Source organism: Salmo trutta, chromosome 33, assembly GCF_901001165.1.
Source record: "Salmo trutta chromosome 33, fSalTru1.1, whole genome shotgun sequence".
Taxonomy (NCBI): Eukaryota; Metazoa; Chordata; class Actinopteri; order Salmoniformes; family Salmonidae; genus Salmo; species Salmo trutta.
The window spans coordinates 35,247,514-35,272,982 of record NC_042989.1 but is presented as its reverse complement, the minus strand read 5'-3'; the positions used below and the strand labels follow the sequence as shown (position 1 = coordinate 35,272,982).

General features: G+C 42.0%; 1 protein-coding gene across 3 annotated transcripts in view; it reads right to left on the bottom strand.

Annotated features, from left to right (window-relative positions):
• Positions 1-1,646: 1,646 nt before the first annotated feature.
• Positions 1,647-25,469, bottom strand: part of LOC115172893 (calcipressin-3) — a 91,028-nt gene continuing 67,205 nt past the window's right edge. For all 3 annotated transcript variants that reach the window (XM_029730735.1, XM_029730736.1, XM_029730737.1), the window contains 3 exons: positions 17,761-17,934; positions 12,254-12,425; positions 1,647-6,847 (listed from right to left, as the gene is read on the bottom strand). In XM_029730735.1, coding sequence (XP_029586595.1) covers positions 6,684-6,847; positions 12,254-12,425; positions 17,761-17,934 — 510 coding nt within the window. In that variant the 3' untranslated portion in view covers positions 1,647-6,683. The remainder of the gene's footprint in view (positions 6,848-12,253; positions 12,426-17,760; positions 17,935-25,469) is intronic.

Here is a 25,469-nt window from a genome sequence, read left to right as displayed (position 1 = left end):
ATCACAATTCCTGACATTTAATCCTAGTAAAAATTCCCTGTTTTAGGTCAGTTAGGATCACCACTTTATTTTAAGAATGTGAAATGTCAGAATAATAGTAGAGAGAATGATTTATTTCAGCTTTTATTTCTTTCATTACATTCCCAGTGGGTCAGAAGTTTACATACACTCAATTAGTATTTGGTAGCATTGCCTTTAAATTGTTTAACTTGGGTCAAATGTTTTGGGTAGCCTTCCCACAATAAGTTGGGTGAATTTTGGCCCATTCCTCCTGACAGAGCTGGTGTAACTGAGTCAGGTTTGTATGCCTCCTTGCTCGCACACGCTTTTCTGTTCTGCCCACACATTTTCTATAGGATTGAGGTCAGGGCTTTGTGATGGCCACTCCAATACCTTGACTCTGTTGTCCTTAAGCCATTTTGCCACAACTTTGGAAGTATGCTTGGGGTCATTATCCATTTGGAAGACCCATTTGCGACCAAGCTTTAACTTCCTGACTGATATCTGAGATGTTGCTTCAATATAGCCACATAATTTTCCTTCCTCATGATACCATCTATTTTGTGAAGTGCACCAGTCCCTCCTGCAGCAAAGCACCCCCACAACATGATGCTGCCACCCCCGTGCTTCACGGTTGGGATGGTGTTCTTCGGCTTGCAAGCCTCCCCCTTTTTCCTCCAAATATAACGATGGTCATTATGGCCAAACAGTTCTATTTTTGTTTCATTAGACTAGAGGACTTTTCTCCAAAAAGTACGATCTTTGTCCCCATGTGCAGTTGCAAACCGTAGTCTGGCTTTTTTAAGGCGGTTTTGGAGCAGTGGCTTCTTCCTTGCTGAGCGGCCTTTCACTTTATGTCGATATAGGACTAGTTTTACTGTGGATATAGATACTTTTGTACCTGTTTCCTCCAGCATCTTCACAAGGTTCTTTGCTGTTGTTCTGGGATTGATTTGCACTTTTCGCACCAAAGTACTTTCATCTCTAGGAGACAGAACGCATCTCCTTCCTGAGCGGTACGAAGGCTGTGTGGTCCCATGGTGTTTAAAGTGGCGTACTATTGTTTGTACAGATGAACGTGGTACCTTCAGGCATTTGGAAAATGCTCTCAAGGATGAACCAGACTTGTGGGGGTCTACAATTTTGGCTGATTTCTTTTGATTTTCCTATGATGTCAAGCAAAGAGGCACTGAGTTTGAAGGTAGGCCTTGAAATACATCCACAGATACACCTCCAATTGACTCAAATGATGTCAATTAGCCTATCAGAAGCTTCTAAAGCCATGGCATCATGTTCTAGAATTTTCCAAGCTGTTTAAAGGCACAGTCAACTTAGTGTATGTAAACTTCTGACCCACTGGAATTATGATGTGAAATAATCTGTCTGTAAACAATTGTTGGAAAACTTACTTGTGTCATGCACAAAGTAGATGTCCTAACCGACTTGCCAAAACTATAGTTTGTTAACAAGAAATTTGTGGAGTGGTTGAAAAACTAGTTTTAATGACTCCAACCTAAGTGTATGTAAACTTCCGACTACAACTGTAGCATAGCATATGTCGTATATTTGAAGATACAGTACATTCAGGGCAAAAGGAAAAACGGATTATGCCGGAGCTTAAAAAACACAAACTCCAAACATCTTTAAGAATAGTTGTTTATGTATTTCTCATGTGAAACGAATGACAATCATACCACACAAATATAAGCAAGTACTGTTGTAACAGTCAGAGAAAACAACTCTGGAAATTAGTACACAACATAAAATACAGATACCTGTATATAACTGTAAATTATTGCTTGATTGCTACTTCGTTTTCTGGATAACTACAGTACTAGACATAATAGTCAGATTTCAACAGAACAGTATACAACAGTAGCGGACGGACGGTATTGACCGTTTTGTTTTGTAGACGTTCCAAAAAAAGAACATTTAAACTGAGTCAATTTTTAACACGACACAATAAGAATTGATTTGATCGAGCATTTGAGAACTTTTTATTTATTTTTATCTTTACATCAACATAAAATTAGAAGCCAACATTTTTTTTAGCTGCATACTAGAACTGGCGTTGGCAACAAAATCACGATAAATGTTTCTCCTTTCGCCTGTGACCCAAATGCTCCCAGTTTCAGCGACAGCAGTCAGTAGAAAACATCTGACCAGCCTCGTCAACATAATCATTATCTTAGTCATCAATCAGCAATATTATCACCAGTCAGCACAACTAGAAAGTGTCTGTGCCATTGCATTGTGTTTCAACACTCGCTGGCTGCCTGGTTTTTAAAAGTCACCTCTGAAAGGACAAAGCTTACACTTGAAATTATGTTCCAGGGACAAACACTAACAAAAACACACATTTTTTTCCTGTAGTTGTAACCAACCATCATCTCAAAAGACACATTTTCTTGTTCTTCCTACCACACCTATTCAGTAGTACACTCCTGCACGTATATCCAAAGGCCTCCGAGCCTTCAAACCCCCAGTAGCGAGAGATGATGAGTGTTAAACTCACGCTGCTCTGCTAGTGAGAAGGCTACCCAGGTGTTCATCTTCAAAAACAGAAGATTAAAAAAATAACAAAAGAAATATAGAACATTCTCTGTAGCAAGACTGCCTCTACAATGAGAAGAAAAAAGACTGCCTTTACAGTGAGAAGAAAAAAGACTGCCTCTACAGTGAGAAGAAAGAACACTGCCTCTACAGTGAGAAGAAAAAAGACTGCCTTTACAGTGAGAAGAAAAAAGACTGCCTCTACAGTGAGAAGAAAAAAGACTGTCTTTACAGTGAGAAGAAAAAACACTGCTGACAATAAAGTGCTCACATGCAGACAGACCATCTTTTGTTTACTAATATGAGCAAAAAAATCTGTCATTTTCATGCTGTCTAACACGGATAAGGTTAACCGCCGAGGCCCACCTGAACACTCCCCCTCAACGGTTGGGCTTTTATTTTGTAAAAAAAAAAACACTGGTTTCAAAACACCTTTTCAGGTTGGGAATGAAATCAAGGACTCTTACATGGAAAATTCTGTATACAACAGACTACATGGAATAGTCTGTATACAACAGACTCACTATATGGAGAATGTTTGTGAAAAAACTAAAACATGAGGGACTTTTATGGCATCAAATCATTGTAATAACAGACACATGACATTATAGTTGACATTTTATCCTTGTTGTTATTCAAAGTGCATGGTCAGGAGAAACATCTATCATTCTGGTAAAAGTTACTCTTAAATTTACTCCTAAGATATTTAGGATAGGATTAAAATGAATGACACTTAATTAATTTATTCTAAATTTTATTTGGGAGTTGGAAAGAACTTGTTGTGAACAAAGTAACAACTGTTAATGCAGCAGTATTCCAAATAGGAGTAATTTGCTCTCGGGGCGCTGTACTACTATGGCTGACCCTGTAAAACACATTTCATGTGACAATAAAACTCATTTTTAATAAAAACAATTGTAACTTTCTCTTTAGTTTCTTGAGTTTCCAAAGGTTTGTGCTGTGACTGCAAGGTGAGATGAAGGCTTTGGTTGCTATCTCCAGAGCCTGGGTGGCTAATGAAGCTTTTTCAATTTCTCAGCAACGCTTAATGTCAATCATTAAAACCTAATGGACTATTTCCACCTACTGACTATTGAGCTATTTACAGCAATAACTAAGAAGCAGTCTTAAACTTTTAAGAGCTGACAGAGGAAAGTCAGGACATTCCTTTAGTATAGCTCCAGAGATTGAGAGATAAAGAGATTTTCAGTGTCTAACAAGCCATATAGGTCTGAGAAGAAGAAAGCTGTGTTGATATCATAACAAGACCCCAAAACATTACCGGAAAGAAGCTGTGTTGATATCATAACAAGACCCCAAAACATTACCGGAAAGAAGCTGTGTTGATATCATAACAAGACCCCAAAACATTACCGGAAAGAAGCTGTGTTGATATCATAACAAGACCCCAAAACATTACCGGAAAGAAGCTGTGTTGATATCATAACAAGACCCCAAAACATTACCGGAAAGAAACTGTGTTGATATCATAACAAGACCCCAAAACATTACCGGAAAGAAACTGTGTTGATATCATAACAAGACCCCAAAACATTACCGGAAAGAAGCTGTGTTGATATCATAACAAGACCCCAAAACATTACCGGAAAGAAGCTGTGTTGATATCATAACAAGACCCCAAAACATTACCGGAAAGAAGCTGTGTTGATATCATAACAAGACCCCAAAACATTACCGGAAAGAAGCTGTGTTGATATCATAACAAGACCCCAAAACATTACCGGAAAGAAGCTGTGTTGATATCATAACAAGACCCCAAAACATTACCGGAAAGAAACTGTGTTGATATCATAACAAGACCCCAAAACATTACCGGAAAGAAACTGTGTTGATATCATAACAAGACCCCAAAACATTACCGGAAAGAAGCTGTGTTGATATCATAACAAGACCCCAAAACATTACCGGAAAGAAGCTGTGTTGATATCATAACAAGACCCCAAAACATTACCGGAAAGAAGCTGTGTTGATATCATAACAAGACCCCAAAACATTACCGGAAAGAAGCTGTGTTGATATCATAACAAGACCCCAAAACATTACCGGAAAGAAACTGTGTTGATATCATAACAAGACCCCAAAACATTACCGGAAAGAAGCTGTGTTGATATCATAACAAGACCCCAAAACATTACCGGAAAGAAGCTGTGTTGATATCATAACAAGACCCCAAAACATTACCGGAAAGAAGCTGTGTTGATATCATAACAAGACCCCAAAACATTACCGGAAAGAAGCTGTGTTGATATCATAACAAGACCCCAAAACATTACCGGAAAGAAGCTGTGTTGATATCATAACAAGACCCCAAAACATTACCGGAAAGAAGCTGTGTTGATATCATAACAAGACCCCAAAACATTACCGGAAAGAAGCTGTGTTGATATCATAACAAGACCCCAAAACATTACCGGAAAGAAGCTGTGTTGATATCATAACAAGACCCCAAAACATTACCGGAAAGAAGCTGTGTTGACATCATAACAAGACCCCAAAACATTACCGGAAAGAAGCTGTGTTGACATCATAACAAGACCCCAAAACATTACCGGAAAGAAGCTGTGTTGACATCATAACAAGACCCCAAAACATTACCGGATTGAAGCTGTGTTGATATCATAACAAGACCCCAAAACATTACCGGAAAGAAGCTGTGTTGATATCATAACAAGACCCCAAAACATTACCGGAAAGAAGCTGTGTTGATATCATAACAAGACCCCAAAACATTACCGGAAAGAAGCTGTGTTGATATCATAACAAGACCCCAAAACATTACCGGAAAGAAGCTGTGTTGATATCATAACAAGACCCCAAAACATTACCGGAAAGAAGCTGTGTTGATATCATAACAAGACCCCAAAACATTACCGGAAAGAAGCTGTGTTGATATCATAGCAAGACCCCAAAACATTACCGGAAAGATGGAATAAAAATTTTAAAAAACGAAAATGTCAACACTCCTGTAGGAAATTAGTCTTAGCCTTTACTTCTACTCTAAAGCCCAACTCTTAGCCTTTACTTCTATCCTAAAGCCCAACTCTTAGGCTTTTACTCATACTGTAAAGGTCTCATTCACTCTGTCTTTTCACTCACTCAGCCAGCCTCTCCCCTCACACCTGACACTATAAAAATAGAGATATGCGTGTCGTCAAAAGCTTCATTCCATTTCCCTGTCATCTTGACCAGTATAAAATGCCTCAGCTCCCGACTACGTTAGTAAGCATGCAAAAAAACGATTGTTTGTGGTATCAAATACATGTTAAGAAGAATGCACACGTAGTTCAGCAACAATTCAATAGACACCTCTCTGATTAAAAGGACATAAGCAGACCCCCAATTTTTTTTAAATAAAATGCAAACGCCACCATAACTTTGACGTTACCACATGGCCACCTGTTGCAATGTAGTGTGACCTCCATAGGTTCCTTTGCTTTATACAACAGTTTAGTATTTGAGTCTCTGTAGGAGTATGTTCTTATATATACATGAAGACAAGAAGAGGAATACCAGACAGACAATCCTCATTCTGTGTTAGCAGAAACAACCAATCAGCTGATATCATAAATAGCAGAAGAAGGACAGACTAACAATCAGAAGAACAAATTTATATAAAAAAAAGTAAAGAAACTCAAAAACCTCGTTAGAGGTATTGCATGTCCCCGAAAGACCACTGCGCGACACAACTAACCAGTGACAGTAAGCAGGTAGGAAATAAGTACTACTAGCGAGGAACTACTACAGATGAGAGCTGAGTGTATAATCTATGACAGGGTGCCTGCTTTAGGAGGACAAGGTGTTACATTACCGCCCCTGGCTGATCCGAGGTCAGGGGTCAAGAGTTAGGCACCCCTCCCTCCCTTTGAGTGTGATGAGTGTGTGTAAATCTCATCCATCCTCCATCGTCCTTACAGGCCAGGCCGCCTCATCCCATCCAATAGCCATGCTCCCTCCACAAACACCACCAACTGTCTGCTGTTTGTGTGTTTTGGGTTGAACTGAAATGAGGGGCGTTGTCTTGCTGTGCTGTGCGACTGCAGAGACAGAGAAGACAGGGCTTGGTGCGTGTGTGTGTTGGGGTCGTAGGAGTGGGGTCCGTAACGGGCGTCCTAGTTGAGGACTTGCGACGGGCCGTCGGGGCGCCGGGTTTGGACGATCTGCTGTTTGTGCTTGGGCCGCGCTTCGTCGTTGTCATCCTCTGCATCGCTGTCGCACACATGCACCACAACGCTGGGGGTTGACTCAGTGCCCGCATGCAGTTCATACTTCTCCCCTAAAGAAGGAGAGGGTAGGGAGGGATGGAAGGAGAGAGACAGGGAAGGATAGAGAAAGAGAGAGAGAAAAGGGGTAGAAAGGGGTTGAGAAAGAGAAGAGAGCGTGAAAAAGAGAGAGAAAGACTTTAATACACAAGACTTGATTTGCCTTTAAAATGCCACACATCCATCAACAGTCCTACATTATCATTCCAGGTTCAATCTCTTGATTAGATGGCCAATGAAAGTCTGATTTACAATTGAAGCAGATTGAACAGACTGCAGGAACAGACCCAAGCCTATAGTACCAGAGGTAGAGGAGCCTGTAAATATGCCTGACAGACATAAAAAAACAACGCTAACCGCTAATTTAGCAGATGTTATTGCAGGTGTAGCAAAATGCTTGTATAACATGGCTCCTCTAGAACTAGGAACTGAGTGTTAGCCTAGCCTAGCACTAGATGAAAGAGGGAACCTCCCCTGCTATGGCTGACGTTATCAGCTGGAATAACGCTGGCTGCAGCCTAATGAAATGTACTGCAGGCTAGGATAGGATCACAGTGGCTCTTGTTGCTATCGTGTGCCAAACTACTTCAATAGGGGAGGAGACAGAATACACATATAAATATATATATATATTTAACGTATATATAGTTGAAGTCTGAAGTTTACATACACTTAGGATGGAGTCATTATAACTTGTTTTTCAACCATACCAAAAATGTCTTGTTAACAAACTATAGTTTTGGCAAGTTGATTAGGACATCTGCTTTGTGCATGACACAAGTGATTTTTCCAACAATTGTTTACAGGCAGATTATTTCACTCATAATTCACTGCATCACAATTCCAGTGGGTCAGAAGTTTACATATACTAAGTTGACTGTGCCTTTAAACAGCTTGGAAAATTCCAGAAAATGATGTCATGGCTTTAGAAGCTTCTGATGGGCTAATTGACATCATTTGAGTCAATTGGAGGTGTACCTGTGGATGTATTTCAAGGCCTACCTTCAAACTCTGTGCCTCTTTGCTTGACATCATGGGAAAATCCAAAGAAATCAGCCGAGACCTCAGAAAAAAAATGGTAGACCTCCACAAATCTGGTTCATCCTTGGGGGCAATTTCCAAAAGCCTTAAGGTACCACGTTCATCTGTACAAACAATAGTACGCAAGTATAAACACCATGGGACCACGTAGCCATCTTACCGCTCATGAAGGAGACGCGTTCTATCTCCTAGAGATGAACGTACTTTGGTGCGAAAAGTGCAAATCAATCCCAGAACAACAGCAAAGGACCCTCTGAAGATGCTGGAGGAAACAGGTACAAAAGTATCTATAACCACAGTAAAATGAGTCCTATATCGACATAACCTGAGAGGCCACTCAGCAAGAAAGAAGCCACTGCTCCAAAACCGCCATAAAAAAACCAGACTACGGTTTGCAACTGCACATGGGAACAAAGATCGTACTTTTTGGAGAAATGTCCTCTGGTCTGATGAAACAAAAATAGAACTGTTTGGCCATAATGACCATTGTTATGTTTCGAGGAAAAAGGCGGAGGCTTGCAAGCCGAAGAACACCATCCCAACCGTGAAGCACGGGGCTGGCAGCATCATGTTGTGGGGGTGCTTTACTGCAGGAGGGACTGGTGCACTTCACAAAATAGATGGTATCATGAGGAAGGAAAATTATGTGGATATATTGAAGCAACATCTCAAGACATCAGTCAGGAAGTTAAAGCTTGGTCACAAATGGGACTTCCAAATGGACAATGACCCCAAGCATACTTCCAAAGTTGTGGCAAAATGGCTTAAGGACAACAAAGTCAAGGTATTAGAGTGTTCATCACAAAGCCCTGACCTCAATCCTATAGAAGATTTGTGGGCAGAACTGAAAAAGTGTGTGCGAGCAAGGAGGCATATAAACCTGACTCAGTTACACCAGCTCTGTCAGGAGGAATGGGCCAAAATTCACCCAACTTATTGTGGGAAGCTTGTGGAAGGCTACCCGAAACGTTTGACCCAAGTTAAACAATTTAAAGGCAATACTACCAAATACTAATTGAGTATATGTAAACTTCTGACCCACTGGGAATGTGATGAAAGAAATAAAAGCTGAAATAAATCATTCTCTCTACTATTATTCTGACATTTCACATTCTTAAAATAAAGTGGTGATCCTAACTGACCTAAAACAGGGAATCTTTACTAGGATTTAATGTCAAGAATTGTGAAGAACTGCGTTTAAATGTATTTGGCTAAGGTGTATGTAAACTTCCGACTTCAACTGTATATATTAATAATATATTCTACTAAACTACACTTATAAAAAAATCTAATTTTATTTGTCACATGCTTCATAAACAACAGGTGTAGATGAACAGGGAAATGCTTACTTACGGGCCCTTCCCAACAAACAACTGTATATTATATACTACCATTCAAAAGTTTGAGGTCACTTAGAAATGTCCTTGTTTTTGAAAGAAAAGCACATTTTTTGTCCATTAAAATGACATAAAATTGATCAGAAATACAGTGTAGACATTGTTAATGTTGTAAATGAGCATTGTAGCTGGAAAAGGCTGATTTTTAATGGAATATTTACATAGGCATACAGATCTACATAGCATCCCGGAGTTGCCTCTTCACTTTTGACGTTGAGACTGGTGTTTTGCAGATACTATTTAATGAAGCTGCCAGTTGAGGACTTGTGAGGCGTCTGTTTCTCAAACTAGACACTCTAATGTACTTGTCCTCTTCCTCAGTTGTGCACCGGGGACTACCACTCCTCTTTCTATTCTGGTTAGAGCCAGTTTGCGCTGTTATGTGAGGGAGTAGTACACAGCGTTGTACGAGATCTTCAGTTTCTGCCAATTTCTCACATGGAGTACCCTTCATTTCTCTGAACAAGAATAGACTGACGAGTTTCAGAAGAAAGTACTTTGTTTCTGGCCATTTTGAGCCTGTAATCGAACCTACAAATGCTGATGCTCCAGATACTCAACTAGTCAAATAAAGGCCAGTTTTATTGTTTCTTTAATCAGAACAACAGTTTTCAGCTGTGCTAACATCATTGCAAAAGCGTTTTCTAATGATTTGTTAGCCTTTTAAAATGATAAACTTGGATTAGCTAACACAACGTGCCATTGGAACACAGGAGTGATGGTTGCTGATAATGGGTCTCTATACACCTATGTAGATATTCCATAAAGAATCTGCCGTTTCCAGCTACAATAGTCATTTACAACATTAACAATGTCTTCTCTGTATTTCTGATCAATTTGATGTTATTTTAATGGCCAAAATTTGAGCTTTTCTTTAAAAAACAACATTTCTAAGTGACCTCAAACTTTTGAATGGTAGTGTGTAGATATATATACATACACATTTAATCCATGCCATAACAGTAATGTCCTGTTAATATTTAAATAAATTACTGTTATGGCATGGATTAAATGTTATATGATTCCTAAAAAATACAGCCAGTATCAGTACATCAAAATGAGGTATCACAGATAAGATTTGATGTAGTCGGTGCTGTTGGATCCGGAGAATTCCAGGGTTCAGCAACACAAATGCCCCTCATCCCAACCTCCTGAAATACATATGCAGATTGCATCATAGTTGCCATGGAAACCAGACATGAGAAGAGGTTTCCCACACTGCCGTCTGACAGAAAAAAGGCCCTGTTTTGTTTTGGGAAGGTCACTACCAAAGGCGGCCAGCAGAGAGCGCCAGCGGGCCACACTGCAGCAAAGCACTAATATGATTTAGAGGCAGGCTGAAGAAGCCTCAGCAAGAGCCAAGGCCTATTTCCTGATGCCTTCTGGTGTTACCATAGTAACAGCACTGTGGTGGTGGGTCTTCACTGCAACATGGTAAATCATGTAATGTAGGAATCATGATTTTTCCTGTAATGCATTATGCTGAGGGGCTGGGGGCGGTGCATAAAAGATTAAGCCAAGTCAAAGCAATGCTCAATGACATCTTCTTTGACAGCCGTTCAGGTTTGTAGGTAGACCAAATAGAGGCACTCAAAGTGCTGCAATATTCAGATGTCTGGATTTCCAGACAACCACAGACAAAAACCCAGACTGGGAGTGGCCAAGACAATCTCTTTGCCTCCTGAACCTACTAAATCATATAATGGTGTAACTAACTATAGCGTCTGTCTGCCGTTAAGTTCGCATATTACTGGTGAGGAGGGTTTCCTTTCCACAGATAACCAGGGTCTATACCATCGTAAACAAATACAATAATAATCTGTACATTCTTCCGAAGTGTGCACTTGTTCACTTTCCTTCATAGGGATCTCAATAGCATACTCCTTGCATCCATTCTCCTCTCTCCTCGTCTCAAAACCCATTGGAGGAGAAGTTCAAAGGGGAGGAGACGAGGAAGGATATGGCTGAAGTAAGAAACATGGTGGAAACTCCTTCTAGCTCAATGCTTTTACATTTGTTGGGGAGTTGTGTATGAGTGCACACTTCAGAAGAATGGACACAGTATTGGGCCGCACAGACAAGACTCCAAATGACACAATGAAGCATTCTGAGAACTCGGTGACCTCTTGAACCATGTGACCCTACTGCCCTGTCTCCAGTAGAAAGAACACTCCCTGTTTGATATGGCTGGCATTTCTCAAAGACCACCTCCTGACTGCCAACGCTAGCCCTTTACCTAGCAAGAGAGACAGGGACAGAGTATGGCCAACGCTAGCCCTTAACTCAGCCCGACAGAAAGTCCCTGAGTATGGCCAACGCTAGCCCTTAACTCAGCCCGACAGACAGTCCCTGAGTATGGCCAACGCTAGCCCTTAACTCAGCCCGACAGAAAGTCCCTGAGTATGGCGAACGCTAGCCCTTAACTCAGCCCGACAGACAATCCAAGAGTATGACTAATGCTAGCCCTTAACTCAGCCAGACAGACAGTCTCAGAGTATGGCATTAGGAAGTATGGGTGCCATAAGAGAGAGCCATTAAAGAAACAGAATAGCGCTCATGAATGTTGGGCCAGTAACCGAAAGGTTGCTGGTTTGAATCTCCGAGCCGACTAGGTGAAAAATCTGTTGATGTGCCCTTGAGCAAGGCACTTAACCCTAATTACTCCTGTGAATCACTCTGGATAAGAACATCTACTAATTTACTAAATTGTAAATATTGTAAGGATGAATCTCTTTTTCTGATGCACATTCATACTTAGATAACCGTCCAGCATACTGCACAAAGAAATTGGATGTGTGTACGCTACTTGGTGCACTTTCTGGGATCATACTGTCATCCTAGGATTCTCACAATATAGCACAGCACATGGAGCTGATGAGCTCAGTTCAGCTAACAGTGCCAGTAGATACGTGCTATATGAGTTTGTAGGGAGTGTAGACTGTCAATATGTATGCATGTGTGTGTGTATATGTATGTACTGACCCGGGCCCAGCTTGGCCACCGCACACAGCAGGTCATAGTTGATGCCAGGCGTGGCGTCTTCGCTCTGGCTCCAGCCCACGGGCGGCGAGGCAGGGGGCGAGATGAGGAACTGTTTGACGGGCGCAGGAGGAGCCAGGTACGACTTGTCTATATCCTCCCCAGAATTCTGAACCTATAGAAGGTGGAGAGGAGAGGAGAGTGGGACATGTCAGAATGGATGTCAGTGATAAAATCTGGGTCATGTTCATTTGGAATGGAAAATGTTGAAAACATTTAGCAACTGAAAATGAAACAAGTCTAGGTAGTTCCTGCCTGTTTAGTTTTTTTACTGTTTGGTGCTTAATGAACACGAACTTGTCTCCATTCCCAATCGACCTCTAACTCTTACCCCATAGACCCTTACCTCTATAGACTCTTACGCCTATAGACTCTTACCCCTATAGACTCTTACCCCTATAGGCCCTTACCCCTATAGACCCTTACCCTTATAGACCCTTACCCCTATAGACTATTACCCCTATAGACTATTACCCCTATAGACCCTTACCCCTATAGACTATTACCCCTATAGACTATTACCCCTATAGGCCCTTACCCCTATAGACTATTACCCCTATAGACTATTACCCCTATAGACTATTACCCCTATAGACCCTTACCCCTATAGACTATTACCCCTATAGGCTCTTACCCCTATAGACTCTGATCCCTATAGACTATTACCCCTATAGACCCATACCCCTATAGACTCTTACCCCTATAGGCCCTTACCCGTATAGACCCATACCCCTATAGACTATTACCCCTATAGACCCTTACCCCTATAGACCCTTACCCCTATAGACCCTTATCCCTATAGACTATTACCCCATAGACTCGTACCCCTATAGACCCTTACCCCTATAGACCCTTACCTTTATAAACTCTTACCCATATAGACCATTACCCCTATAGACCCTTACCTTTATAAACTCTTACCCCTATAGGCCCATACCCATATAGACTATTACCCCTATAGACCCTTACCCCTATAGACCATTACCCCTATAGACTATTACCCATATAGACTATTACCCCTATAGACTATTACCCCTATAGACCCTTACCCCTATAGACTATTACCCCTATAGACTATTACCCCTATAGACTATTACCCCTATAGACCCTTACCCCTATAGACCCTTACCCCTATAGACTATTACCCCTATAGACTATTACCCATATAGACTATTACCCCTATAGACTATTACCCCTATAGACCCTTACCCCTATAGACTATTACCCCTATAGACTATTACCCCTATAGACTCTTACCCCTATAGACTATTACCCCATAGACTATTACCCCTATAGACCCTTACCCCTATAGACCCTTACCCCTATAGGCCCTTACCCCTATAGACCCTTACCCCTATAGACCCTTACCCCTATAGACTATTACCCCTATAGACTATTACCCCTATAGACCCTTACCCCTATAGACTATTACCCCTATAGACCCTTACCCCTATAGACTATTACCCCTATAGACCATTACCCCTATAGACCCTTACCCCTATAGACCCTTACCCCTATAGACCATTACCCCTATAGACCCTTACCCCTATAGACTATTACCCCTATAGACTATTACCCCTATAGACCCTTACCCCTATAGACCCTTACCCCTATAGACCCTTACCCCTATAGACTATTACCCCTATAGACCCTTACCCCTATAGACTATTACCCCTATAGACCCTTACCCCTATAGACCCTTACCCCTATAGACCCTTACCCCTATAGACCATTACCCCTATAGACTATTACCCCTATAGACTATTACCCATATAGACTATTACCCCTATAGACTATTACCCCTATAGACCCTTACCCCTGTAGACTATTACCCCTATAGACCCTTACCCCATAGACTATTACCCCTATAGACCCTTACCCCTATAGACTATTACCCCTATAGACCCTTACCCCTATAGACCATTACCCCTATAGACCCTTACCCCTATAGACTATTACCCCTATAGACCCTTACCCCTATAGACCATTACCCCTATAGACCATTACCCCTATAGACCCTTACCCCTATAGGCCCTTACCACTACAGACTCTTACCACTACAGACTCTTACCACTATAGGCTCTTTATGTAGATCTGAGAGGATTGGATCAGTATAATATATTAATGATCTTCCTATTGGCTCCCTGGACTGAACACTATGTACTGGATTATATCTAATACAAGACACACACACCTTGGCTCGTCCCTTATGGAACCCACACCTCAGAACACACACTCAGAACAAACACATGCTGAGTACACACACAGACAGACATGCATAAATACACGGAACACACACACACACACACACACACACACACACACACACACACACACACACACACACACACACACACACACACACACACACACACACAATACTCAGGTACAACCCCACACAAACATACACAACCCCTGTAGAACCACATACAAAGACAGATACACTGCAATGACTCAAAGCTCTGTCTGACTGAGGGACCTGAAGGAGGATGAGGTCAAGTCTAGCTTAGAGGCCACTACCTTCTCAATGGGAAAGTACAGTAGAGAAATACCACTACATTCTCAATGGGGAGACTACAGTAGAGAAATACCACTACATTCTCAATGGGAAAGTACAGTAGAGAAATACCACTACATTCTCAATGGGGAGACTACAGTAGAGAAATACCACTACATTCTCAATGGGGAGACTACAGTAGAGAAATACCACTACATTCTCAATGGGGAGACTACAGTAGAGAAATACCACTACATTCTCAATGGGGAGACTACAGTAGAGAAATACCACTACATTCTCAATGGGGAGACTACAGTAGAGAAATACCACTACATTCTCAATGGGGAGACTACAGTAGAGAAATACCACTACATTCTCAATGGGGAGACTACAGTAGAGAAATACCACTACATTCTCAATGGGAGAGTACAGTAGAGAAATACCACTACATTCTCAATGGGGAGACTACAGTAGAGAAATACCACTACATTCTCAATGGGGAGACTACAGTAGAGAAATACCACTACATTCTCAATGGGAGAGTACAGTAGAGAAATACCACTACATTCTCAATGGGGAGACTACAGTAGAGAAATAGAGAAAGGATAAAAGTCTGCACACAAATATGCTCCTCCCGAGTGCTTTGATTCAACCTGCACCACAGGTGCCTTCAGAAAGTATTCAAACCCTTGACCTATTCCACATTCTGTTGTGTTACAGCCTGAATTTAAAACGGATTCACCCATCTACACACAATACCCCATAATGACATAGTGAAAACATTTTGTAAGAAATTTTAGCAAATGTATTGAAAATGAAATACAGAACTATCTCATTTACATAAGTATTCACACCCTTGAGCCAATACTTTTGTAGAAGCACCTTTGGCAGCGATTACAGTCTATAACAGCCTTGCACACCTGGATTGTGCAACATTTGTATATTATTCTTTTCAAATTGATTGTTGGTCATTGCTAGACAATTATTTTCAGGTCTTGCCATAGATTTTCAAGTAGATTTAAGTCAAAACTGTGACTCAGCCAGTCAGGAACATTCACTGTCTTCTTGGTAAGCAACTCCAGTGTAGATTTGGTCTTGTGTTTTAGGTTATTGTCCTGCTGAAAGGTGAATTCACCTCCCAGTGTCTGGGAGGTGAAGCAGACTGAACCAAGTTTTCTTCTAGAATGTTGCCTGTGCTTAGCTACATTCCATTTATTTTTTATCCTGAAAAACTCCCCAGTCCTTAACGATTACAAGCATATCCATAACATGATGCAGCTACCACTATGCTTGAAAATATGGAGAATGGTACTCAGTAATGTGTTGTATTGGATTTGCCCCAAATATACACTACATGACCAAAAGTATGTGGACACCTGCTCCTCAAACATCTCATTCCAAAATGATGGGCTTTAATATGGAGTTGGTCCCCCTTTTCCTGCTATAACAGCCTACACTCTTCTGGGAAGGCTTTCCACTAGATGTTGGAACATTGCTGAGGGGACTCGCTTCCATTCAGCCACAAGAGCGTTAGTGAGGTCGGGCACTGATGTTGGGCGATTAGGCCTGGCTCGCAGTTGGCGTTCCAATCATCCCAAAGGTGTTCGATGGGTTGAGGTCAGGGCTCTGTGCAGGCCAGTCAAGTTCTTCCACACCGAGCTTGAGAAACCATTTCTGTATGGACCTTGCTTTGTGCACGGGGCATTGTCATGCTGAAACAGGAAAGGGACTTCCCCAAACTGTTACTGAGATCTTCAGTGAGGCCATTCTACTGCCAATGTTTGTCTATGGAGATTGCATGGCGGTGTGCTCGATTTTATACACCTGTCATTAAGGGGTGTGGCTGAAATAGCTGAGTCCACTCATTTGAAGGGGTGTCCACATACTTGTGCATATATAGTGTAACAGTGTATTCAGGACAAAAGGTGAATTGCTTTGCCACATTTTTTTGCAGTTTCACTTTAGTGCCTTGTTGCAAACAGGATGCATGTTTTGGAATATTTTATTCTGTACAGGCTTCCTTCTTTTCAATCTGTCAATTAGGTTAGTATTGTGCAGTAACTACAATGTTGTTGATCCATCCTCAGTTTCCTCCTATCAGATTTATTAACCTCTGTAACTGTTTTAAAGTCACCATTGGCCCCAAGTTGAAATCCCTGAGCGGTTTCCTTCCTCTCTGGCAACTGAGTTAGTAAGGATTTAGGTTTGCCATAACAAAAGGGTTGAATATTAATGGACATATTTTCATTTTTAATTCATTTGTAAAAATTTCAAAAAAGCATAATTCCACTTTGACATTATGGGGTATTGTGTGAAGGCCAGTGGCAAAACATCTAAATGTCATCCATTTTAAATTCAGGCTGTAACATAGCAAAATGTGGAAAAAGTCAAGGGGGGTGAATCAATTCAGAAGGCGAGTTCTGGAAATTTGATCACTAGAAGTAGTTGATCACAATAATTACAGTAAGCGCATTCACTATAGCAGAATGCAATGTATTTGTTGTTGGGGCCAGTGTTGTTGGAGCAAGTAATGTTGGGGCCAGTGTTGTTGGGGCCAGTGTTGTTGGGGCCAGTGTTGTTGGGGCCAGTGTTGTTGGGGCCAGTGTTGTTGAGGCCAGTGTTGTTGGGGCCAGTGTTGTTGGGGCCAGTGTTGTTGAGGCCAGTGTTGTTGGGGCCAGTGTTGTTGGGGCCAGTGTTGTTGGGGCCAGTGTTGTTGCGGCCAGTTTCACACCCTTGGAGAGTAGAGTGCATGCCCTAGGATTCAGTATACTGCTCTGAGTTTAGCCTCTGTAATACCTGGGGTCGTGCTCATTATGCACCAAATTAAAGAAAACAGACTAACTGGAAGAAAACAGACTAAAAAGGCAGGTCTAACCTGGACTGTAATGACTCCCATATCTCCCAACAGGCCCCAGTTCCGGCCCAAACCTTCCCCCAAGAAGAGCTCACTCACCTGGGCAAAGTAGAGCTTGAGCTGCTTGCCGTTGAACTCAGTCTCATGGAGCTCGATGCGAGCGCGGGCGGCCGCCTCCGGAGTGCTGAAACTGATGCGGACTCGCCTGAAGCTCTTGAACATTTGGAAGGACGTCTGCTCGTCATAGATCCTGAACAGGGCCTCGAACCTCTCCTGGGAGAGAAAGAAAGAAAGAGAGGACGGCCATTTTAGACTACAGATGACCCTGCACCTGTCCTGAAATGTCTTCGTTAAAGGAAAAACCTATTCAAAAAACAGCATTCTGTTGTATGTTACAAGATGTTGATTATGTAGTTCTACTGTTTGCTGTAGTTTTAGCACTACTAACTTCCTGTTTACATAGCTATTAATTAAAACGCCAATTCATGTTTCTAGCTCTATCACAGGTTTGTGCTTGGAAATGTCTAACTATGACATTGCATTGATGTTCCTTGTTTGATATGTTGGTATTTACTTATGATACAGTCCCAACATGTTTTGCATGTTAGTAATCAATTTTTCAAGAAACATGACTTTCAAGAAGCTACGTGTAGCATGCCACATCATGTTGGGCATTGTTTATAAGGTAGCATAGCCCAAGGGCACTGCTACGTGGCTGGCCCACATTTCCGTTTCTCACAAAAGGGTCAATAATGTATATATTCTATTCATTCGTCAAAGGGAGCAAAAATACAGTGGGAGAGATGGGAGTAGCGGAAAGGGTAGGTGAATCATTCAGCCATTTGAAACTGGATATGATCCTGTCATTTGAGCAATAGGGGTGTCCCATGTCATAGATCCTCTTGTTGTCACCCCCGTCCTCTGTTGTGGTGGCACTCTAGGGGCACATGCTACGGTTAGTGGAGTTTCAAGGAGACTATTCTTTCTCTCTCATCAAACCTGTTCCGGAGAGAGGGAAGACAAGTAGCCATGAAACTACGCAACGTTTAAAAGGAACTGGTGCTGACTGCCCGCTGGTCAGCTTGGCTGTGCCATTTTGTAGTTTTTTACTAAAAGGACACAATTGAATGCATGAAGCATATACTATTACACAAAATAAGAATTAGTCCTCAAAATGAAACACAACTAATATTGTTATGTGTACTGTAGGCGTATGTGTCAGACTTTACTATTGGTACAAGATCATATCATGTAATTCACCTCTTGTTCCAATAGTATCATCCAACACACAGAGTTCTAGGGTCTATATACAGTGCATTCGGGAAGTATTCAGACCCCTTGACTTTTTCCACATTTTGTTACATCACAGCCTTATTCTAAAATGGATTAAATAAAAAAATCCTCAGCAATCTACACACAATACCCCACAGTACCCCAGACTCGGGCTCCCAGTGGAGCAGCGGTCTAAGGCACTGCATCTCACTGCTAGAGGCGTCATTACAGACTCTGGTTCAATTCCAGGCTGTATCACAACTGGCCGTGATTGGGAGTCCCACAGGGCGTCGCACAATTGGCCCAGCGTTGTCTGGGTTAGAGTTTGGCCGGGGTAGGCCATCATTGTAAATAAGAATTTGTTCTTAACTGACTTGCCTATTTAAATAAAGGTTAAACAAAATAAAAAATAATGACAAACAAAAACAGGTTTTTAGACATTTTTGTAAATTTATAAAAAACGTAAAACTGAAATACCTTATTTACATAAGTATTCAGACACTTTGCTGTGAGACTCGAAATTGAGCTCAGGTGCATCCTGTTTCCATTGATCATCATTGAGATGTTTCTACAACTTGATTGGAGTCCACCTGTGGTAAATTCAATTGATTGACATGATTTGGAAAAACACACCATTTGACAGTGCATGTCAGAGAACAAAAAACAAGCCATGAAGTCAAAGGAATTGTCCGTAGCGCTCCGAGACAGGATTATGTTGAGGCACAGATCTGGAGAAGGGTACCAAAACATTTCTGCAGCATTGAAGGTCCCCAAGAACATTCTTAAATGGAGAAGGTTTGGAACCACCATGACTCTTCCTAGAGCTGGCCGTCTGGCCAAACTGAGCAATTAGGGGAGAAGGGCCTTGGTCAGGGAGGCCAAGCATCACGTCTGGAGGAAACCTGGCTCCATCCCTACGGTGAAGCATGGTGGTGGCAGCATCATGCTGTGGGGATGTTTTTCAGTGGCAGGGTCTGGGAGACTAGTCAGGATCGAGGCAAAGATGAACGGAGCAAAGTACAGAGAGATCCTTGATGAAAACCTGCTCCAGAGTGCTAAGGAACTCCGACTGGGACGAAGGTTCACCTTCCAACAAGACAACGACCCAAAGCACACAGCCAAGACAATACAGAAGTGGCTTCGGGACAAGTCTCCTTGTCTCATGTCCTTGAATGGCCCAGCCAGAGCCCGGACTTGAACCCGATTGAACATCTCTGGAGAGACCTGAAAATAGCTGTGCAGCAACGCTCCCCATCCAACCTGACAGAGCTTGAGAGGATTTGCAGAGAAGAATGGGAGAAACTCCCCAAATACAGGTGTGCCAAGCTTGTAGCATCATACCCAAGAAGACTTGAGGCTGTAATCGCTGCCAAAGGTGCCTCAACAAAGTACTGAGTAAAGGGTCTGAATACTTTTGTACATGTGAAATTTCAGTGTTTTATTTTTAATAAATTAGTAAAAATGTCTAAAAAACAGTTTTTGCTTTGTCATTATGGGGTACTGTGTGTAGGATGATGAAAAAACAACAATTTAATCAATTTTAGAATAAGACTGTAATGTAACAAAATGTGGAAAAGTCAAGGGATCTGAATACTTTCCGAAGGCACCAAAGTTTTACTAAAAGGACACAATTGAATGAATGAAGCATTTACTATGACACATAATAAGAATTAGTCCTTAAAATAAAACTAAAATAATATTGCTACGTGTATGTGTCAGTCTTTACTATTGTAATTCCATGCAATTCACCTCTTGTTCCGATAGTATTGTCCAACACACACACGTTAGTACCTCAACTAACCTGTAACCCCGCACATTGACTCTGTACCGGTACCCCCTGTATATATCCTCGCTATTGTTATTTTACTGCTGCTCTTTAACTATTTGTAACTTTTTTTTTAAGGTCTTTTATTTAAAAAAAAGAATGTACTGCATTGTTGGTTAAGGGCTTGTAAGTAAGCATTTCTCTGTAAGGTCTACACCTGTTGTATTCGGCGCATGTGACAAATTTGATTTGATATGGAGATATGGACGTGTCAAGGTATGAGACATTACTGATTATAGTAACAGGTTGGTAAGGAGAGTAATTACATTTCTCAGATGGATAAACTCCTCTCGTGCACGCCAAGACGGGGGCTGACTAACATTGTTGTGTAATCTGGTGATGTTGTGTAATCTGGTGATGTGTTGTTGTGTAATCTGGTGATGTTTTGTAATCTGGTGATGTGATGTTGTGTAATCTGGTGATGTGATGTTGTGTAATCTGGTGATGTGTTGTTGTGTAATCTGGTGATGTTGTGTAATCTGGTGATGTGATGTGTAATCTGGTGATGTGATGTTGTGTAATCTGGTGATGTTGTTGTGTAATCTGGTGATGTTGTGTAATCTGGTGATATGATGTTGTGTAATCTGGTGATGTTGTGTAATCTGGTGATGTGATGTTGTGTAATCTGGTGATGTGTTGTTGTGTAATCTGGTGAAGTGATGTTGTGTAATCTGGTGATGTGTTGTTGTGTAATCTGGTGATGTTGTGTAATCTGGTGATGTGATGTTGTGTAATCTGGTGATGTTGTGTAATCTGGTGATGTGTTGTTGTGTAATCTGGTGAAGTGATGTTGTGTAATCTGGTGATGTGATGTGTAATCTGGTGATGTGATGTTGTGTAATCTGGTGATGTTGTGTAATCTGGTGATGTGTTGTTGTGTAATCTGGTGAAGTGATGTTGTGTAATCTGGTGATGTGATGTTGTGTAATCTGGTGATGTTGTGTAATCTGGTGATGTGTTGTTGTGTAATCTGGTGATGTGTTGTTGTGTAATCTGGTGATGTGTTGTTGTGTAATCTGGTGATGTGTTGTTGTGTAATCTGGTGATGTGATGTTGTGTAATCTGGTGATGTGTTGTTGTGTAATCTGGTGATGTGATGTTGTGTAATCTGGTGATGTGATGTTGTGTAATCTGGTGATGTGTTGTTGTGTAATCTGGTGATGTGTTGTTGTGTAATCTGGTGATGTGTTGTTGTGTAATCTGGTGATGTTGTGTAATCTGGTGATGTGATGTTGTGTAATCTGGTGAGGTGATGTTGTGTAATCTGGTGATGTGTTGTTGTGTAATCTGGTGATGTTGTGTAATCTGGTGATGTGATGTTGTGTAATCTGGTGATGTGATGTTGTGTACTCTGGTGATGTTGTGTAATCTGGTGATGTGTTGTTGTGTAATCTGGTGATGTGTTGTTGTGTAATCTGGTGATGTGTTGTTGTGTAATCTGGTGATGTTGTGTAATCTGGTGATGTGATGTTGTGTAATCTGGTGAGGTGATGTTGTGTAATCTGGTGATGTGTTGTTGTGTAATCTGGTGATGTGATGTTGTGTAATCTGGTGATGTGATGTTGTTGTGTAATCTGGTGATGTGTTGTTGTGTAATCTGGTGATGTGTGGTTGTGTAATCTGGTGATGTGTTGTTGTGTAATCTGGTGGTGTTGTGTAATCTGGTGATGTGATGTTGTGTAATCTGGTGAAGTGATGTTGTGTAATCTGGTGATGTGTTGTTGTGTAATCTGGTGATGTTGTGTAATCTGGTGATGTGATGTGTAATCTGGTGATGTGATGTTGTGTAATCTGGTGATGTTGTGTAATCTGGTGATGTTGTGTAATCTGGTGATGTTGTGTAATCTGGTGATGTGTTGTTGTGTAATCTGGAGATGTTGTGTAATCTGGTGATGTGATGTTGTGTATTCTGGTGATGTTGTGTAATCTGGTGATGTGATGTTGTGTAATCTGGTGATGTTGTGTAATCTGGTGATGTGTTGTTGTGTAATCTGGTGATGTTGTGTAATCTGGTGATGTGTTGTTGTGTAATCTGGTGATGTGTTGTTGTGCACAACGAGAAGACTTGGACAGGTCCCCCCTTCCACACGGAACCCCACTAACCCACAGACGGAAACGCACGAGGCGGCTAAAAACAGACCTCCCATCTTCCACCAGCTTGCTACCTATGGCCCGGCTAGCTGTCTGAATCTCACTGGACCCTCTGATCACTCGGCTAAGCATGCCTCTCCTTAATGTCAATATGCCTTGTCCATTGCTGTTCTGGTTAGTGTTTATTGGCTTATTTCACTGTAGAGCCTCTAGCCCTGCTCATTATACCTTATCCAACCTCTCAGTTCCTCCACCCACACATGCTATGACATCTTCTGGTTTCAATGATGTCTCTAGAGACAATATCTCTCTCATAATCACTAAATGCCTAGGTTTACCTCCTCTGTACTCACATCCCACCATACCTTTGTCTGTACATTATACCTTGAAGCTATTTTATCGCCCCCAGATACCTGCTCCTTTTTCTCTCTATTCTGGACGTCACAGACGACCAATTCTTATAGCTTTTAGCCGTACCCTCATACTCATTCTTCTCTGCTCCTCTGGGGATGTAGAGGTGAATCCAGGCCCTGCAGTGCCTGGCTCCACACCTACTCCCCAGGCGCTCTCTTTTGATGACTTCTGTAACCGTAATAGCCTTGGTTTCATGCATGTTAACATTAGAAGCCTCCTCCCTAAGTTTGTTTTATTCACTGCTTTAGCACACTCTGCCAACCCGGATGTCCTAGCTGTGTCTGAATCTTGGCTTAGGAAGTCCACCAAAAACTGTGAAATCATCATCCCTAACTACAACGTTTTCAGACAAGATAGAACGACCAAAGGGGGCGGTGTTGCAATCTACTGCAGAGATAGCCTGCAGAGTTCTGTCCTGCTATCCAGGTCTGTACCCAAACAATTTGAACTTCTACTTCTAAAAATCCATCTCTCCAAAAACAAGTCTCTCACCGTTGCCGCCTGCTATAGACCCCCCTCGGCCCCTAGCTGTGCTCTGGACACCATATGTGAACTGATTGCCCCCCATCTATCTTCAGAGCTCGTGCTACTAGGCGACCTAAACTGGGACATGCTTAACACCCCAGCCATTCTACAATCCAAGCTTGATGCCCTCAATCTCACACAAATTATTAATGAACCCACCAGGTACAACCCCAAAGCCGCAAACTCTGGCACCCTCATAGATATCATCCTAACCAATGTGCCCTCTAATTACACCTCTGCTGTTTTCAACCAAGATCTCAGCGATCACTGCCTCATTGCCTGCACCCGTAATGGTTCAGCGGTCAAACGACCTCCACTCATCACTGTCAAACGCTCCCTGAAACATTTCAACGAGCAAGCCTTTCTAATCGACCTGGCCCTGGTATCCTGGAAGGATATTGACCTCATCCCGTCAGTAGAGGATGCCTGGTTATTTTTTTAAAATGCCTTCCTCTCCATCTTAAATAAGCATGCCCCTTTCAAGAAATTTAGAACCAGGAACAGATATAGCCCTTGGTTCTCCCCAGACCTGACTGCCCTTAACCAACACAAAAATATCCTGTGGCGTTCTGCATTAGCATCGAACTGCCCCCGCGATATGCAACTTTTTAGGGAAGTTAGAAACCAATACACACAGGCAGTTAGAAACGCCAAGGCTAGCTTTTTCAAACAAAAATTTGCTTCGTGCAACTCCAACTCTAAAAAGTTCTGGGACATTGTAAAGTCCATGGAGAATAAGAACACCTCCTCCCAACTGCCCACTGCACTGAGGATAGGAAACTCTGTCACCACCGATAAGCCCACTATAATTGAGAATTTCAATAAGCATTTTTCTACGGCTGGCCATGCTTTCCACCTAACTACCCCTACTGCATTCAACAGCACTGCACCCCCCACAGCTACTCGCCCAAACCTCCCCCATTTCTCCTTCTCCCAAATCCATTCAGCTGATGTTCTGAAAGAGCTGCAAAATCTGGACCCCTACAAATCAGCTGGGCTTGACAATCTGGACCCTTTCTTTCTAAAATTATCTGCCGAAATTATTGCAACCCCTATTACTAGCCTGTTCAACCTCTCTTTCGTGTCGTCTGAGATTCCCTTAGATTGGAAAGCAGCTGCTGTCATCCCCCTCTTCAAAGGAGGTGACACTCTTGACCCAAATTGCTACAGACCTATATCCATCCTACCCTGCCTTTCTAAGGTCTTCGAAAGCCAAGTCAACAAACAGATTACCGACTATTTCGAATCCCACCGCACCCTCTCCGCTATGCAATCTGGTTTCAGAGCTGGTCATGGGTGCACCTCAGCCACGCTCAAGGTCCTAAACGACATCGTAACCGCCATCGATAAGAAACAATACTGTGCTGCCGTATTCATTGACCTGGCCAAAGCTTTTGACTCTGTTAATCACCACATCCTCATCGGCAGACTTAGTAGCCTTGGTTTCTCAAACGATTGCGTCGCCTGGTTCACCAACTACTTCTCTGACAGAGTTCAGTGTGTCAAATCGGAGGGCCTACTGTCTGGACCTCTGGCAGTCTCTATGGGGGTACCACAGGGTTCAATTCTTGGGCCAACTCTTTTCTCTGTATACATAAATGATGTCGCTCTTGCTGCTGGTGAATCTCTGATCCACCTCTACGCAGACGACACCATTCTGTATACTTCTGGCCCTTCTTTG